The sequence below is a fragment of the Salmo salar genome, unplaced genomic scaffold, assembly GCF_905237065.1.
Source record: "Salmo salar unplaced genomic scaffold, Ssal_v3.1, whole genome shotgun sequence".
Classification (NCBI taxonomy): Eukaryota; Metazoa; Chordata; class Actinopteri; order Salmoniformes; family Salmonidae; genus Salmo; species Salmo salar.
In genome coordinates this window covers 45,001-65,000 of record NW_025550945.1, presented here as the reverse complement: position 1 = coordinate 65,000, position 20,000 = coordinate 45,001, and the positions used below count along the sequence as shown (strand labels likewise).

General features: G+C 43.3%; 1 protein-coding gene across 1 annotated transcript in view; it reads left to right on the top strand.

The window, feature by feature from the left end:
* LOC123740651 (voltage-dependent T-type calcium channel subunit alpha-1H) overlaps positions 1-20,000 on the top strand; it is a gene marked incomplete at its 3' end in the record, with an annotated part of 56,206 nt that overhangs the window by 13,168 nt on the left and 23,038 nt on the right. Inside the window, exons 2-4 of the mRNA XM_045714178.1 lie at positions 14,304-14,415; positions 15,716-15,849; positions 19,898-19,995. Coding sequence (XP_045570134.1) covers positions 14,323-14,415; positions 15,716-15,849; positions 19,898-19,995 — 325 coding nt within the window. The remainder of the gene's footprint in view (positions 1-14,303; positions 14,416-15,715; positions 15,850-19,897; positions 19,996-20,000) is intronic.

Genomic DNA, 20,000 nt, shown 5'->3' with positions numbered 1-20,000 from the left:
CTCCTCTCCTCTCCTCTCCTCTCCTCTCCTCTCCAGTCCTCTCCTCTCCTCTCCTCTCCTCTCCTCTCCTCTCCTCTCCTCTCCTCTCCTCTCCTCTCCTCTCCTCTCCTCTCCTCTCCTCTCCTCTCCTCTCCTCTGTGTTTAATGTTTTTGGGTCATGTTGATGACATGTGGTTCTGAGCTCCCGCTGCACTACTGACACTAATGAGGAGGGGTGTGTGTGTGATTTTAGTAATGCGTGTTCACATGCCTGTGTGTGTGTGTGTGTGTGTGTGTGTGCCTGTATGTGTGTGCCTGTGTGTGTGTGCCTGTATATGTGTGTGTGTGTGTGTTATTTTCCAAGCTTATAACCCAACAAAATGTTTACATACAGTAGGTTTTAGTATTTTCATTCTAAAAGCCGTGGGAAAATTATATTGTGATATTGGTATCATCCCAGCTATAGTGTGAATGTGTCTGTGTGTGATTTTAGTAATGCCTGTTCACATGCCTGTGTGTGTGTGTGTGTGTGTGTGTGTGTGTGTGTGTGTGTGTGTGTGTGTGTGTGTGTGTGTGTGTGTGTGTGTGTGTGTGTGTGTGTGTGTGTGTGTGTGTGTGTGTGTGTGTGTGTGTGTGTGTGTGTGTGTTTTTAGTAATTCATACATCCCTGCTACACACACACAGGGGTGTTATCTCACAGGAAAAAGCACTTACCAGGAAACTACCTTGTTGCTAGGCAACAACCGAGCTGCAGCATTCTGGTGGAGGGGATCCTTGCACTCTCAGCGTGTGTGTGTGTGTGTGTGTGTGTGTGTGTGTGTGTGTGTGTGTGTGTGTGTGTGTGTGTGTGTGTGTGTGTGTGTGTGTGTGTGTGTGAGAGAGAGAGAGAGAGCGCTCTGCTGGGTTAATAGCTTGAGAGAGAGATACAGTAAATGTATTTTCTAGTGAGAGACTTTTACAGTAAAGCTGTGTTAAATGTATTTTGTAGTTCGAGACTTTTACAGTAAAGCTGTGTTAAATGTATTTTCTAGTTCGAGACTTTTACAGTAAAGCTGTGTTGAATGTATTTTCTAGTCAGAGACTTTTACAGTAAAGCTGTGTTAAATGTATTTTCTAGTCAGAGACTTTTACAGTAAAGCTGAGTTAAATGTATTTTGTAGTTCGAGACTTTTACAGTAAAGCTGTGTTAAATGTATTTTCTAGTTCGAGACTTTTACAGTAAAGCTGTGTTGAATGTATTTTCATGGAGTGTGATTCAGGCCGCCCACGTGTGGAGCTCTTCCCCAGCTCGTGGTCCTTGTGTCGGCATGACGACGGGCAGACCAGCAGCCAATCGCTGAGTAGCGGAATGCGAGGGACAGAGATAATAACCCACTCCCTCCTCTCCCCCCAGTGTGAGTCTACAGACAGACAGACAGAGATAACCCACTCCCTCCTCTCCCCCCAGTGTGAGTCTATAGACAGACAGAGATAACCCACTCCCTCCTCTCCCCCCAGTGTGAGTCTACAGACAGACAGAGATAACCCACTCCCTCCTCTCCCCCCAGTGTGAGTCTACAGACAGACAGACAGAGATAACCCACTCCCTCCTCTCCCCCCAGTGTGAGTCTATAGACAGACAGAGATAATAACCCATTGCAGATTTCTTCCTAATTAGGTAAATCACTACGAGCAGCAGTGTTGGGAGAGAAGGTTATTATTCAGAGGAATTCCTCCATGTTGTTATTTGGCAGGAGAGAGAGAGACAGAGAGACAGAGAGACAGAGAGACAGAGAGAGATAGACAGAGAGACAGAGAGAGACAGAGAGACAGAGAGAGACAGAGAGACAGAGAGACAGAGAGAGACAGAGAGACAGAGAGAGATAATGAAGGGGAGAGGGAGAGGGGGGTGAGGGTTGCCATTCTGTCTGTGACTGTGACTCTGACTGTGACTCTGACTGTGACTGTGACTCTGACTGTGACTCTGACTGTGTCTCTGACTGTGACTCTGTCTGTGACTCTGACTGTGACTCTGACTGTGACTCTGTCTGTGACTCTGACTCGGACTGTGACTCTGTCTGTGACTCTGACTGTGACTGTGACTCTGACTGTGACTCTGACTGTGACTCTGACTGTGACTGTGACTCTGTCTGTGACTCTGACTGTGACTCTGTCTGTGACCGTGACTCTGTCTGTGACTCTGACTGTGACTCTGTCTGTGACTGTGACTCTGACTGTGACTCTGTCTGTGACTCTGACTGTGACTCTGACTGTGACTCTGTCTGTGACTCTGACTGTGACTCTGTCTGTGACTCTGACTGTGACTCTGACTGTGACTGTGACTCTGACTGTGACTCTGTCTGTGACTGTGACTCTGTCTGTGACTGTGACTCTGACTGTGTCTCTGACTGTGACTGTGACTCTGACTGTGACTCTGACAGTAACTCTGACTGTGACTCTGACTGTGACTGTGACTCTGTCTGTGACTCTGACTGTGACTCTGTCTGTGACTGTGACTGTGACTGTGACTCTGTCTGTGACTCTGACTGTGACTCTGTCTGTGACTCTGTCTGTGACTCTGACTGTGACTCTGACTCTGACTGTGACTCTGACTGTGACTGTGACTCTGACTGCGACTCTGTCTTTGACTGTGACTCTGACTGTGACTCTGTCTGTGACTGTGACTGTGACCCTGTCTGTGACTCTGACTGTGACTCTGACTGTGACCTTGACTCTGTCTGTGACCGTGACTCTGTCTGTGACTCTGACTCTGACTGTGACTCTGACTGTGACTCTGTCTGTGACTCTGTCTGTGACTCTGACTGTGACTCTGACTCTGACTGTGACTGTGACTGTGACTGTGACTCTGACTGCGACTCTGTCTTTGACTGTGACTCTGTCTGTGACTCTGTCTGTGACTGTGACTGTGACCCTGTCTGTGACTCTGACTGTGACTCTGACTGTGACCTTGACTCTGTCTGTGACCGTGACTCTGTCTGTGACTCTGACTCTGACTGTGACTCTGTCTGTGACTCTGTCTGTGACCGTGACTCTGTCTGTGACTCTGACTGACTGTGACTGTTTCTTTCTGTAGGAGGTCCGATCTGCTGTTTACAGATGAACACAGATTCAGGATAATGTAAACCCAGCTACACTGGCTTCCTCTCTGCTCTCCTTTGAAGTGTACACACTACGCTGAAGTGGTGTTACGTCGGGTTAACGGGAGGAGAGTGAAGGAGAGGGGAGGAAGAGGAAGGAAGGGAGGGAAAGGGGAGAGTGTGAGTGCGTGAGTGATGAACGACTGGTCATTAAGCCTTGAGTGGTCCACCTCCAAAAAGAGTTGAGACCAAAGTCGGGCAAAGACTTTACTAAATGATGGAATACAACCAGTGTAATTAGTCATGATGACAACAGTAGAGAGAAAAACAGGCCTTGGAGAGGAGTGAGGAGTGTAGAACATTTACCTCTCTATATAATACATCTCTAGGCTGGGTTTCTGGCCTTGGAGAGGAGAGAGGAGTGTAGAACAGTTACCTCTCTATATAATACATCTCTAGGCTGGGTTTCTGGCCTTGGGGAGGAGAGAGGAGTCCCTCTCTAGTGTAGAACATTTACCTCTCTATATAATACATCTCTAGGCTGGGTTTCTGGCCTTGGAGAGGAGAGAGGAGAGTAGAACATTTACCTCTCTATATAATACATCTCTAGGCTGGGTTTCTGGCCTTGGAGAGGAGAGAGGAGAGTAGAACATTTACCTCTCTATATAATGTGTCTCTAGGCTGGGTTTCTGGCCTTGGAGAGGAGAGAGGAGTCCCTCTCTAGTGTAGAACATTTACCTCTCTATATAATACATCTCTAGGCTGGGTTTCTGGCCTTGGAGAGGAGAGAGGAGTGTAGAACATTTACCTCTCTATATAATACATCTCTAGGCTGGGTTTCTGGCCTTGGAGAGGAGAGAGGAGAGTAGAACATTTACCTCTCTATATAATAGATCTCTACGCTGGAGAGGAGAGAGGAGAGAGGAGTCCCTCTCTCTAGTGTAGAGCAGTTACCTCTCTATATAATACATCTCTATGCTGGGTTTCTGACCTTGGAGAGGAGAGAGGAGTCCCTCTCTAGTGTAGAACAGTTACCTCTCTATATAATACATCTCTAGGCTGGGTTTCTGACCTTGGAGAGGAGAGAGGAGTCCCTCTCTAGTGTAGAACAGTTACCTCTCTATATAATACATCTCTACGCTGGAGAGGAGAGAGGAGAGAGGAGTCCCTCTCTCTAGTGTAGAGCAGTTACCTCTCTATATAATACATCTCTATGCTGGGTTTCTGACCTTGGAGAGGAGAGAGGAGTCCCTCTCTAGTGTAGAACAGTTACCTCTCTATATAATACATCTCTAGGCTGGGTTTCTGACCTTGGAGAGGAGAGAGGAGTCCCTCTCTAGTGTAGAACAGTTACCTCTCTATATAATGTGTCTCTATGCTGGGTTTGAGTGTGTGTGCGTGCGTGTCTGTCACTGTGTGTGTGCGCCTCGTGACTTGGTGTGTATCCAGGTATCCGCGTGTTGCCAGGCGTGGCGTGCAGCCATCTGCTACATCAAGACGCCATGAGTCGACTTTGACCTGTGTCTGTGTTTACACCACCGTCAGAAACGTCACTACAAGATTCTCTTTCTCTCTCTCTCTCTCTCTCTCTCTCTCTCTCTCTCTGTCCCTCCTAGTCTCTCTCATCTCTCTCTCTCTCTCTCTCTGTCCCTCCTAGTCTCTCCATCTCTCTCTCTCTCTCTCTCTCTCTCTCTCTCTCTCTCTCTCTCTCTCTGTCCCTCCTAGTCTCTCTCCATCTCTCTCTCTCTCTGTCCCTCCTAGTCTCTCTTCATCTCTCTCTCTCTCTCTGTTCCTCCTAGTCTCTCTCATCTCTCTCTCTCTGTTCCTCCTAGTCTCTCTCATCTCTCTCTCTCTCTCTGTTCCTCCTAGTCTCTCTCATCTCTCTCTCTCTCTCTGTTCCTCCTAGTCTCTCTCATCTCTCTCTCTCTGTCCCTCCTAGTCTCTCTCATCTCTCTCTCTCTCTCGTTCCTCCTAGTCTCTCTCATCTCTCTCTCTCTGTCCCTCCTAGTCTCTCATCTCTCTCTCTGTCCCTCCTAGTCTCTCTCCTTTTCTCTCTCTCTCTCTGTCCCTCCTAGTCTCTCATCTCTCTCTCTCTGTCCCTCCTAGTCTCTCATCTCTCCCTCTCTGTTCCTCCTAGTCTCTCTCCATCTCTCTCTCTCTGTCCCTCCTAGTCTCTCATCTCTCTCTCTCTGTCCCTCCTAGTCTCTCATCTCTCCCTCTCTGTTCCTCCTAGTCTCTCTCCATCTCTCTCTCTCTGTCCCTCCTAGTCTCTCATCTCTCTCTCTCTGTCCCTCCTAGTCTCTCTCCTTTTCTCTCTCTCTCTCTGTCCCTCCTAGTCTCTCATCTCTCTCTCTCTGTCCCTCCTAGTCTCTCATCTCTCTCTCTGTCCCTCCTAGTCTCTCTCCTTTTCTCTCTCTCTCTCTGTCCCTCCTAGTCTCTCTTCATCTCTCTCTCTCTCTCTGTTCCTCCTAGTCTCTCTCATCTCTCTCTCTCTGTTCCTCCTAGTCTCTCTCATCTCTCTCTCTCTCTCTGTTCCTCCTAGTCTCTCTCATCTCTCTCTCTCTCTCTGTTCCTCCTAGTCTCTCTCATCTCTCTCTCTCTGTCCCTCCTAGTCTCTCTCATCTCTCTCTCTCTCTCTGTTCCTCCTAGTCTCTCTCATCTCTCTCTCTCTGTCCCTCCTAGTCTCTCATCTCTCTCTCTGTCCCTCCTAGTCTCTCTCCTTTTCTCTCTCTCTCTCTCTCTGTCCCTCCTAGTCTCTCATCTCTCTCTCTCTGTCCCTCCTAGTCTCTCATCTCTCCCTCTCTGTTCCTCCTAGTCTCTCTCCATCTCTCTCTCTCTGTCCCTCCTAGTCTCTCATCTCTCTCTCTCTGTCCCTCCTAGTCTCTCATCTCTCCCTCTCTGTTCCTCCTAGTCTCTCTCCATCTCTCTCTCTCTGTCCCTCCTAGTCTCTCATCTCTCTCTCTCTGTCCCTCCTAGTCTCTCTCCTTTTCTCTCTCTCTCTCTGTCCCTCCTAGTCTCTCATCTCTCTCTCTCTGTCCCTCCTAGTCTCTCATCTCTCCCTCTCTGTCCCTCCTAGTCTCTCTCCTTTTCTCTCTCTATCTCTGTTCTTCCTAGTCTCTCTTCTTCTCTCTCTCTATCGCTCCACATGCGGTCCAGTGGAATCCTTGGTCTGAGCCGCGTTACTTAGCAACCAGAACACATCAGAACCCGTCAGGGAGGGAGAGAGATGGAGAGATGGAGAACAGAGATATGTAGATGAAAAGATGGAGCGAGAGAGAGGCTCTGGCCCTGAAAACATCTAGTCAACAATATCTCTGTCTGTCTGTCTGTCTTGTATGTCTGTTAGGAGTTGAGACAGACAGACAGACAGACAGACAGACAGACAGACAGACAGACAGACAGACAGACAGACAGACAGACAGACAGACAGACAGACAGACAGACAGACAGACAGACAGACAGACAGACAGACAGACAGACAGACAGAGGAATAAATATAGCTTAACTAACAGATAGATAGAGACTCTGCAGGCTGAGGTCCCAGTAGTTAACTAACAGATCGATAGAGACTCTGCAGGCTGAGGTCCCAGTAGTTAACTAACAGATAGATAGAGACTCTGCAGGCTGAGGTCCCAGTAGTTAACTAACAGATCGATAGAGACTCTGCAGGCTGAGGTCCCAGTAGTTAACTAACAGATAGATAGAGACTCTGCAGGCTGAGGTCCCAGTAGTTAACTAACAGATAGATAGAGACTCTGCAGGCTGAGGTCCCAGTAGTTAACTAACAGATAGATAGAGACTCTGCAGGCTGAGGTCCCAGTAGTTAACTAACAGATAGATAGAGACTCTGCAGGCTGAATCAATCACAGCCACTCACACACCCTGCCTGCTGATCCTGTCAGTGTTCTAGGTTACTATGTCTGATTTGACTGAGTTGCTTTCTGCTAATGAAAGAGAGAGGGAAGAGAGGGTTGGAGGGAGACGAGAGGAGAGGAGAGGGGAAAGGAGAGGGAGGGAGAGGAGAGGAGAGGAGAGGAGAGGAGAGGAGAGGGAGGAGAGGGGGAAAGGAGAGGGAGGGAGAGGAGAGGAGAGGAGGGAGGGAGGGAGAGGAGAGGAGAGGGAGGAGAGAGGGGGAAGAGAGGGGGAGAGGAGAGGAGAGGGAGGAGTGGGGGAAGAGAGGGAGGGAGAGGGAGGAGAGGGAGGAAGAGAGGGAGGGAGAGGAGAGGAGAGGGAGGGAGAGGAGAGGGAGAGGAGGAGTGGGGGAAGAGAAGGGGGTTATTGATCAATTCTCTCTCTCTCTCTCTCTTATTCCAAGTAGCCAATTTCCAAAGATTATAGGGTCCCTTAGGAAACACTTATCACAATAACTCATCCCTGGCATTTTCATTCGTAGTCATGTCAAACAACATTGTATTCAAAGTGCCCACTATTATATTCTAACTCTAGAATTAAAATAATCCTTCTATTTCCGTGATTCCAACAGTTCACCCAAAGCGTTTTGCTCTAAATCGTAAGTCAAATCGCAATTGCAACATTTGGTTAAAAATAAGTCGTAGATAGTTTTTGGTTTTTGCCCGTATCGTGCAGCCCTTACGTGGCAGTGTGGAAATGATCTCTCTCACGTGAGAGCAGGAAATTCAGAATATTGATGAAAATTGCTGAATATTATTTTAGTTTGAAGTTTTAATTGATCGGTACAAATCAATCGGAATGGAGAATGACCCACTGAATTCACTTAGAATGTAGGTGTTGTCACCCTGGGGTCCCGCGCTACTCAGAAACAAATGGGAGACTTTTATTATTGAAAAACAACACAGGAGACTTTTATTATTGAAAAACAACATGGGAGACTTTTATTATTGAAAAACAACACGGGAGACTTTTATTATTGAAAAACAACATGGGAGACTTTTATTATTGAAAAACAACATGGGAGACTTTTATTATTGAAAAACAACATGGGAGACTTTTATTATTGAAAAACAACATGGGAGACTTTTATTATTGAAAAACATTAATACTCTATTCTACTGTGTATTAGTGGTACCAGCTGTTTGTAGTATAATACTCTATTCTACTGTGTATTAGTGGTACCAGCTGTTTGTAGTGTAGTATAATACTCTATTCTACTGTGTATTAGTGGTACCAGCTGTTTGTAGTGTAGTATAATACTGTATTCTACTGTGTATTAGTGGTTCCAGCTGTTTGTAGTATAATACTCTATTCTACTGTGTATTAGTGGTACCAGCTGTTTGTAGTATAATACTCTATTCTACTGTGTATTAGTGGTACCAGCTGTTTGTAGTGTAGTATAATACTCTATTCTACTGTGTATTAGTGGTACCAGCTGTTTGTAGTGTAGTATAATACTGTATTCTACTGTGTATTAGTGGTTCCAGCTGTTTGTAGTATAATACTGTATTCTACTGTGTATTAGTGGTACCAGCTGTTTGTAGTGTAGTATAATACTGTATTCTACTGTGTATTAGTGGTTCCAGCTGTTTGTAGTGTAGTATAATACTGTATTCTACTGTGTATTAGTGGTTCCAGCTGTTTGTAGTATAATACTCTATTCTACTGTGTATTAGTGGTTCCAGCTGTTTGTAGTGTAGTATAATACTGTATTCTTCTGTGTATTAGTGGTACCAGCTGTTTGTAGTATAATACTGTATTCTACTGTTTATTAGTGGTTCCATCTGTTTATAGTGTAGTATAATACTGTATTCTACTGTGTATTAGTGGTACCAGCTGTTTGTAGTGTAGTATAATACTGTATTCTACTGTGTGTTAGTGGTACCAGCTGTTTGTAGTGTAGTATAATACTGTATTCTACTGTGTATTAGTGGTAGCAGCTGTTTGTAGTGTAGTATAATACTGTATTCTACTGTGTATTAGATGTACCAGCTGTTTGTAGTGTAGTATAATACTGTATTCTACTGTGTATTAGTGGTTCCAGCTGTTTGTAGTGTAGTATAATACTGTATTCTACTGTGTATTAGTGGTACCAGCTGTTTGTAGTGTAGTATTCTACTGTGTATTAGTGGTTCCAGCTGTTTGTAGTATAATACTCTATTCTACTGTGTATTAGTGGTACCAGCTGTTTATAGTGTAGTATAATACTGTATTCTACTGTGTATTAGTGGTACCAGCTGTTTGTAGTGTAGTATAATACTGTATTCTACTGTGTATTAGTGGTTCCAGCTGTTTGTAGTGTAGTATAATACTGTATTCTACTGTGTGTTAGTGGTACCAGCTGTTTGTAGTGTAGTATAATACTGTATTCTACTGTGTATTAGTGGTACCAGCTGTTTGTAGTATAATACTGTATTCTACTGTGTATTAGTGGTACCAGCTGTTTGTAGTGTAGTATAATATTGTATTCTACTGTGTATTAGTGGTACCAGCTGTTTGTAGTATAATATTGTATTCTACTGTGTGTTTCCAGCTGTTTGTAGTATAGTGTAATACTGTATTCTACTGTGTATTAGTGGTTCCAACTGTTTGTAGTATAGTATAATACTGTATTCTACTGTGTATTAGTGGTTCCAGCTGTTTGTAGTGTAGTATAATACTGTATTCTACTGTGTATTAGTGGTACCAGCTGTTTGTAGTATAATACTGTATTCTACTGTGTATTAGTGGTACCAGCTGTTTGTAGTATAATAATGTATTCTACTGTGTGTTAGTGGTACCAGCTGTTTGTAGTGTAGTATAATACTGTATTCTACTGTGTATTAGTGGTACCAGCTGTTTGTAGTGTAGTATAATACTGTATTCTACTGTGTATTAGTGGTACCAGCTGTTTGTAGTGTAGTATAATACTGTATTCTACTGTGTATTAGTGGTTCCAGCTGTTTGTAGTGTAGTATAATACTGTATTCTACTGTGTATTAGTGGTTCCAGCTGTTTGTAGTGTAGTATAATACTGTATTCTACTGTGTATTAGTGGTACCAGCTGTTTGTAGTATAATACTGTATTCTACTGTGTATTAGTGGTACCAGCTGTTTGTAGTATAATAATGTATTCTACTGTGTGTTAGTGGTACCAGCTGTTTGTAGTATACTATAATACTGTATTCTACTGTGTATTAGTGGTACCAGCTGTTTGTAGTGTAGTATAATACTGTATTCTACTGTGTATTAGTGGTACCAGCTGTTTGTAGTGTAGTATAATACTGTATTCTACTGTGTATTAGTGGTACCAGCTGTTTGTAGTATAATACTGTATTCTACTGTGTGTTAGTGGTACCAGCTGTTTGTAATATAGTATAATGCTGTATTCTACTGTGTATTAGTGGTTCCAGCTGTTTGTAGTATAATACTGTATTCTACTGTGTATTAGTGGTACCAGCTGTTTGTAGTGTAGTATAATACTGTATTCTACTGTGTATTAGTGGTACCAGCTGTTTGTAGTGTAGTATAATACTGTATTCTACTGTGTATTAGTGGTTCCAGCTGTTTGTAGTGTAGTATAATACTGTATTCTACTGTGTATTAGTGGTACCAGCTGTTTGTATAATGTCTCTGTCTGAATCATCTCTTGTATTTATCTCAACTAGATTATAATGTCTCGGTCTGAATCATCTCTTGTATTTATCTCTACTAGAATATAATGTCTCCGTCTGAATAATCTCTGGTATTTATCTCTACTAGATTATAATGTCTCGGTCTGAATCATCTCTTGTATTTATCTCTACTAGAATATAATGTCTCCGTCTGAATTATCTCTTGTATTTATCTCTACTAGAATATAATGTCTCCGTCTGAAACATCTCTTGTATTTATCTCTACTAGATTATAATGTCTCCGTCTGAATCATCTCTTGTATTTATCTCTACTAGATTATAATGTCTCCGTCTGAATCATCTCTTGTATTTATCTCTACTAGATTATAATGTCTTGTCTGAAACATCTCTTGTATTTATCTCTACTAGATTATAATGTCTCCGGTCTGAAACATCTCTTGTATTTATCTCTACTAGAATATAATGTCTCCGTCTGAATCATCTCTTGTATTTATCTCTACTAGATTATAATGTCTCCGGTCTGAAACATCTCTTGTATTTATCTCTACTAGATTATAATGTCTCCGTCTGAATCATCTCTTGTATTTATCTCTACTAGCATCCCTTGCTTCCAGCTTAGCTTTTAGTTTTAGTACAGCGAGGGGTTAATATAAACCTCGCTTGTCTCTGTCTGTCCTCCAGCCTCGGAAACAGTGTTTCACTTTCATTCCAGGTTCAATGTTTGACATGACTTAGTTAGCTGATGTTATCCAGCATGCTTAGCAACCGTTGTGTTTAGAATGGAGGATGGAGTCCTTGGGCATAAATAATGAATGACTGGGTCTTTAAGCAACATGACTAAAATAACTTAACAAATACATTTTTTTTTATCTTCTGGTGAAAGAATGACATTTTTATGAATACATTTTTATCAAAATAAATTTTTAATGAAAATATGTAATTAATTCATTGTTATTTGAATATGTTGGGAACATTTTTATAAAAACAATAAGGCACAAGAGGCAGTGCTGTATCGTGAATACATTCACAGGTAAGAGGCAGTGCTGTATGATGATGACATTCACAGGTAAGAGGCAGTGCTGTATGATGATGACATTCACAGGTAAGAGGCAGTACTGTATCGTGATGACAGTCACAGGTAAGAGGCAGTGCTGTATGATGATGACAGTCACAGGTAAGAGGCAGTGCTGTATCGTGATGACAGTCACAGGTAAGAGGCAGTGCTGTATGGTGATGACAGTCACAGGTAAGAGGCAGTGCTGTATCGTGAATACATTCACAGGTAAGAGGCAGTGCTGTATCGTGATGACAGTCACAGGTAGAGGCAGTGCTGTATGATGATGACAGTCACAGGTAAGAGGCAGTGCTGTATCGTGATGACAGTCACAGGTAAGAGGCAGTGCTGTATGGTGATGACAGTCACAGGTAAGAGGAGAACAACTCCATACAGCACTGCCTCTTACCTGTGACTGTCATCACGATACAGCACTGCCTCTTACCTGTGACTGTCATCATCATACAGCACTGCCTCTTACCTGTGACTGTATTCACCATACAGCACTGCCTCTTACCTGTGACTGTGTTCACGATACAGCACTGCCTCTACCTGTGACTGTGTTCACGATACAGCACTGCCTCTTACCTGTGACTGTCATCACGATACAGCACTGCCTCTTACCTGTGACTGTGTTCACGATACAGCACTGCCTCTTACCTGTGACTGTATTCACGATGCAGCACTGCCTCTACCTGTGAATGTGTTCACGATACAGCACTGCCTCTTACCTGTGACTGTCATCATCATACAGCACTGCCTCTTACCTGTGACTGTATTCACCATACAGCACTGCATCTTACCTGTGACTGTGTTCACGATACAGCACTGCCTCTTACCTGTGACTGTCATCACGATACAGCACTGCCTCTTACCTGTGACTGATTGCTTAATTATTACCGTTACATTTTTCAATACTTATTTCCGATTGGCTCTGAAGGGCATTCTAGATTGTGCGTTATGTCCCCCTGTAATCCACGGCATAATTCAGTAGCTATGAAGTTCGTTCTTATTCCGTGTCCTGTGTTTGAGCTGCTGCTGAAAGCAAAAGTTGAATTGAAAACTTTATTTGGCATTTTGTCGAGTATGATTTTCATTAATAGCGAGCTACTGTTGGCTGATGGTTCGCTTAGCAAAGCTGGCAGGTGAGTTTGTCTGGTTACTCAAGGCAACTACCGTAGTTTATCTAGTAAACTCGCAAGGCAACTACCGTAGTTTATCTAGTAAACTCGCTAGTGATTTCAGTGGATGTTGAAGACATTTCTACCAGGAAAATAAAGACATTTCTACCAGGAAAATGAACACATTTCTACCAGGAAAATGAACACATTTCTACCAGGAAATTGAACTATTTCTACCAGGAAAATGAACACATTTCTACCAGCAAATTGAACTATTTCTACCAGGAAAATGAACACATTTCTACCAGCAAATTGAACTATTTCTACCAGCAAATGAACACATTTCTACCAGCAAAATGAACACATTTCTACCAGCAAAATGAACACATTTCTACCACCAAATTAACATATTTCTACCAGAAAAATGTGTTAAATTATAGACTTGGTTATGAGTGAGATAATAAACTCTGGGATCCGTTGCGTTCTCTGTAAAATAATGCTCCGTGGAAAGTTAGCACCGCTGTCGCGTCGTTGAACACATCTTAGGCGCTTGTTGATGATCCCTTACATACAACCTACTATAATACACTGTAGTCCTTCAATGGATACTTGCGATTTTGGCGATGAGGCCCTTTTAACTACTACACGAGTCAGATGAACTTGTGGATACCCTTCTAATGTCTAAAATCCCAACGTATCCCTTTAACCGCTGGTCTCCACATGGTTTCAGCAGCGTTAATGTTGACCTATCCCTTTAACCGCTGGTCTCCACGTGGTTACAGCAGCGTTAATGTTGACCTATCCCTTTAACCGCTGGTCTCCACGTGGTTACAGCAGCGTTAATGCTGACCTATCCCTTTAACCGCTGGTCTCCACGTGGTTACAGCAGCGTTAATGCTGACCTATCCCTTTAACCGCTGGTCTCCACGTGGTTACAGCAGCGTTAATGCTGACCTATCCCTTTAACCGCTGGTCTCCACGTGGTTACAGCAGCGTTAATGCTGACCTATCCCTTTAACCGCTGGTCTCCACGTGGTTACAGCAGCGTTAATGCTGACCTATCCCTTTAACCGCTGGTCTCCACATGGTTACAGCAGCGTTAATGCTGACCTATCCCTTTAACCGCTGGTCTCCACGTGGTTACAGCAGCGTTAATGCTGACCTATCCCTTTAACCGCTGGTCTCCACGTGATTACAGCAGCGTTAATACTGGAGATACTGTAGTGTGTGTGTTGTCTGTATTCAGTAGGCCACGTCTCAGCGTATAGACCCTTAACCGCTGGTCTCCACGTGATTACAGCAGCGTTAATACTGGAGATACTGTAGTGTGTGTGTTGTCTGTATTCAGTAGGCCACGTCTCAGCGTATAGACCCTTAACCGCTGGTCTCCACGTGGTTACAGCAGCGTTAATGCTGACCTATCCCTTTAACCGCTGGTCTCCACGTGATTACAGCAGCGTTAATACTGGAGATACTGTAGTGTGTGTGTTGTCTGTATTCAGTAGGCCACGTCTCAGCGTATAGACCCTTAACCGCTGGTCTCCACGTGGTTCGAGCACGTGTCCATGATGGTGATCCTCCTGAACTGTGTGACTTTGGGGTTGTACCAACCCTGTGAAGACGTCACCTGTCAGGCAGAGTGGTGCCTCGTGCTACAGGTAGGTACTGCCTTGACCCTCTCACCTCTCACCTATAACCTCTCACCGCTCAGCCCTCACCTCTCAGCCCTCACCTATAACCTCTCACCTCTCACCTCTCACCCCTCACCTATAACCCCTCACCTCTCACCCTTCACCCCTCACCTCTCAGCCCTCACCTATAACCTCTCACCTCTCACCTCTCACCTCTCACCTATAACCCCTCACCTCTCACCCTTCACCCCTCACCGCTCAGCCCTCACCTCTCAGCCCTCACCTATAACCTCTCACCTCTCACCTCTCACCCCTCACCTATAACCCCTCACCTCTCACCCTTCACCCCTCACCTCTCAGCCCTCACCTCTCACCTATAACCTCTCACCTATAACCTCTCAGCCCTCACCTATAACCTCTCAGCCCTCACCTATAACCTCTCAGCCCTCACCTATAACCTCTCAGCCCTCACCTATAACCTCTCACCTAACAGCCCTCAAATATAACCTGTCACCCCTCACCTATAACCTCTCAGCCCTCACCTATAACCTCTCAGCCCTCACCTATAACCTCTCAGCCCTCACCTATAACCTCTCACCTCTCAGCCCTCACCTATAACCTCTCACCCCTCACCTATAACCTCTCAGCCCTCACCTATAACCTCTCAGCCCTCACCTATAACCTCTCAGCCCTCACCTATAACCTCTCAGCCCTCACCTATAACCTCTCAGCCCTCACCTATAACCTCTCAGCCCTCACCTATAACCTCTCACCTTTCACCTATAACCTCTCAGCCCTCACCTATAACCTCTCAGCCCTCACCTATAACCTCTCAGCCCTCACCTATAACCTCTCAGCCCTCACCTATAACCTCTCAGCCCTCACCTATAACCTCTCACCTTTCACCTATAACCTCTCAGCCCTCACCTATAACCTCTCAGCCCTCACCTATAACCTCTCAGCCCTCACCTATAACCTCTCACCTCTCAGCCCTCACCTATAACCTCTCACCCCTCACCTATAACCTCTCAGCCCTCACCTATAACCTCTCAGCCCTCACCTATAACCTCTCAGCCCTCACCTATAACCTCTCACCTTTCACCTATAACCTCTCAGCCCTCACCTATAATCTCTCAGCCCTCACCTATAACCTCTCAGCCCTCACCTATAACCTCTCACCTCTCACCTCTCAGCCCTCACCTATAACCTCTCAGCCCTCACCTATAACCTCTCACCTCTCACCTCTCAGCCCTCACCTATAACCTCTCAGCCCTCACCTATAACCTCTCACCTTTCACCTTGATGACTGTGTCTTTGTCTGTTCTAGGTGTTTGATGACTGTATCTTTGCGTTTTTCGCGGTGGAGATGGTCATTAAGATGGTGGCTCTGGGGATCTTCGGTTCTAAGTGTTACCTTGGCGACACCTGGAACCGACTGGACTTCTTCATCGTCATGGCAGGGTGAGTGTTCTATTCCCACAATGCAGGGGGTTAGCTTGGGGGTTAGGGACAAGAGAACATCAAAATAGAATATATAGAACCTTCTCTAGGTTCTATGTTTGATGCAAGAGACATCCACAGGGACGTTCCTTAAGAACCTTCTAGATTCTATTTTTGATGCAAGAGAACCTTCTCTAGATTAAGAACCTTCTCTAGGTTCTATGTTTGATGCAAGAGACATTCCTTTAGAACCTTCTCTAGGTTCTATGTTTGATGCAAGAGGCATTCCTTAAGAACCTTCTCTAGGTTCTATGTTTGATGCAAGAGGCATCCACAGGGATGTTCCTTAAGAATCGTCTGCTGCTAAAGTATTTTTTATATATTTTTTTTAAATGTAACCTTTATTTAACCAGGGCAAGTCAGATTTAAGAACAAAATTCTTATTTACAATGACGGGCCAATCCCGGCCAATCCCCATACGACGCTGGGCCAATTGTGCGGCGGCCCTATGGGGACTCCCAATCACGGCCCGGATGTGATGCAGCCTGTGTTGGGTTGGAGTTTGGAGCCTGCTGGGAGAAAACACACTTTCAATGTCACTGTTTCAGCAAGGAGAAAAGTGTGTGTGTGTGTGTGTGTGTGTGTGTGTGTGTGTGTGTGTGTGTGTGTGTGTGTGTGTGTGTGTGTGTGTGTGTGTGTGTGTGTGTGTGTGTGTGTGTGTGTGTGTGTAAGAGTCGTTAAATAAGCAGACAGCAGCGGTCACCTCAGACACAAAGCATTAGCCCTTTACTCACCATAAGGTACACACACACACACACACACACACACACACACACACACACACACACACACACACACACACACACACACAGTCAAAGCCACAGGGTAGGTTATCTGCACCATGACAAACACAGAGAGGACTAGTGAGTCAGATGTATTCCCTTTTAGGGGCTGACAGGATTTGATGTTGCTTGTTTTGTGGGTAGTTTTGTTAGGAGACGTCAGAGTGAAAGTAACATCGGGTCTAATTAGTAAAGATATGTCTTTTACCCTTTTTAATATGTGACGTACCTGTTAAGTAGAAGCAGTCCTAATGTTTTTTGGTCCGATTAGTCAAACAAATCCCCTTAAAAGACTCCGTAGGCTACCAGTTCATCCCCTCTAAAATAATCCCATCATCCAACAGAACACTGACATATCGAACACCAGAAAGCGTAAGGACATTTACCCTGGACAGGGACCACTTTTTTATAACCGGGTAAAAATATATATATATATTTATATATAAATAAATAGTAAGCCTCATGTAGATATTTTTCTTCTTATAATTTCCCGAACATTTGGTAGGCTATTTGTTAGTCAACTTATCTATAGATACAATGAGGGGAAAAAAGTATTTGATCCCCTGCTGATTTTGTACGTTTGCCCACTGACAAAGAAAGGATCAGTCTATAATTTTAATGGTTTATTTGAACAGTGAGAGACAGAATAACAACAAAAAAATCCAGAAAAAACACGTCAACATTTTTTTATACATTTATTGGCTTTTTAATGAGGGAAATAAGTATTATTTATATTATTATATATATATATATATTTATACTATATTATTATATTATTAGCCCCAGTATCTGTGCTTTTTAGAGATGTCGACGATGAACATAGGATGTGTCTCGTCTCTAACGCCCCGAGGAAGTATCGATTCAAACTCCACCTATTCGACAGCTCTGTAAGCGTTATACTGTCATAATACAGCTCGTTAGTCAGCAAATATGGACTTTGGCCGAGCTACTATCCGGTAGGTACTTCCAAAACAGGTCTGAAATTAAATAAGAAATAGCAACTGAAAGAAAAGAAAAAAATGCCTCTTCAGCATCGCCAATGTATTGAGCTGTTGTTGACTTCCTGTTTGTAGGTGCAGAAATAGACATTTGTTTCAGTTGTTGACTTCCTGTCCTGTGAGAGGCAGTGAGGTTAAGGTGCTGTCTGGAATCCTGGCAGGTGAGTGATTGGCTGGTGAAGAAATAGACATTTGTTTCAGTTGTTGACTTCCTGTCCTGTGCGAGGCAGTGGGAGTGCGTACAGGCCGTAACTGGAGTAAATGAAGATAGTTTCTCAGCGAAACAGGGACATCTCTATAGCACAGAGACTGGAGGCAGGCTACATGCCCTTAGCCTACTTGATACAGTGTCCAGACTTCAGTTAATATTATAATAGACTACAGTCAGTGTCCAGACTTCAGTTAATATTATAATAGGCTACAGTCAGTGTCCAGACTTCAGTTAATATTATAATAGACTACAGTCAGTGTCCAGACTTCAGTTAATATTATAATAGACTACAGTCAGTGTCCAGACTTCAGTTAATATTATAATAGACTACAGTCAGTGTCCAGACTTCAGTTAATATTATAATAGACTACAGTCAGTGTCCAGACTTCAGTTAATATTATAATAGACTACAGTCAGTGTCCAGACTTCAGTTTATATTATAATAGACTACATGAGGTCTACAGTCAGTGTCCAGACTTCAGTTTATATTATAATAGACTACAGTCAGTGTCCAGAATTCAGTTTATATTATAATAGACTACAGTCAGTGTCCAGACTTCAGTTAATATTATAATAGACTACATGAGGTCTACAGTCAGTGTCCAGACTTCAGTTAATATTATAATAGACTACAGTCAGTGTCCAGACTTCAGTTTATATTATAATAGACTACAGTCAGTGTCCAGACTTCAGTTAATATTATAATAGACTACAGTCAGTGTCCAGACTTCAGTTTATATTATAATAGACTACATGAGGTCTACAGTCAGTGTCCAGACTTCAGTTAATATTATAATAGGCTACAGTCAGTGTCCAGACTTCAGTTAATATTATAATAGACTACAGTCAGTGTCCAGACTTCAGTTAATATTATAATAGGCTACAGTCAGTGTCCAGACTTCAGTTAATATTATAATAGACTACAGTCAGTGTCCAGACTTCAGTTAATATTATAATAGACTACAGTCAGTGTCCAGACTTCAGTTAATATTATAATAGACTACAGTCAGTGTCCAGACTTCAGTTAATATTATAATAGACTACAGTCAGTGTCCAGACTTCAGTTTATATTATAATAGACTACATGAGGTCTACAGTCAGTGTCCAGACTTCAGTTTATATTATAATAGACTACAGTCAGTGTCCAGACTTCAGTTTATATTATAATAGACTACAGTCAGTGTCCAGACTTCAGTTCATATTATAATAGACTACATGAGGTCTACAGTCAGTGTCCAGACTTCAGTTAATATTATAATAGACTACAGTCAGTGTCCAGACTTCAGTTTATATTATAATAGACTACAGTCAGTGTCCAGACTTCAGTTAATATTATAATAGACTACAGTCAGTGTCCAGACTTCAGTTAATATTATAATAGACTACAGTCAGTGTCCAGACTTCAGTTTATATTATAATAGACTACATGAGGTCTACAGTCAGTGTCCAGACTTCAGTTAATATTATAATAGACTACAGTCAGTGTCCAGACTTCAGTTTATATTATAATAGACTACAGTCAGTGTCCAGACTTCAGTTAATATTATAATAGACTACAGTCAGTGTCCAGACTTCAGTTAATATTATAATAGACTACAGTCAGTGTCCAGACTTCAGTTTATATTATAATAGACTACAGTCAGTGTCCAGACTTCAGTTAATATTATAATAGACTACATGAGGTCTACAGTCAGTGTCCAGACTTCAGTTAATATTATAACAGACTACAGTCAGTGTCCAGACTTCAGTTAATATTATAATAGACTACAGTCAGTGTCCAGACTTCAGTTAATATTATAATAGACTACGGGCTAATCTTTTTGCCGGGTACGCCGTGCACGTCGCTATTTCTGTTCCCGTACCGGCTTTCTTTCACCCCCTGTGTGACCTCTGTGTGAACCTAGGTCGGCTGTGTGACCTCTGTGTGAACCTAGGTCGGCTGTTCAAGGTGAATATCTGTTTTAACCTGTGTGTGACCTCTGTGTGACCTCTGTGTGACCTCTCTCTCTGTCCTGTAGGATGATGGAGTATTCTCTAGACGGACACAACGCTAGTCTGTCAGCTATCAGAACCGTGCGAGTGCTTCGGCCGCTGCGGGCTATCAACAGAGTCCCTAGTGAG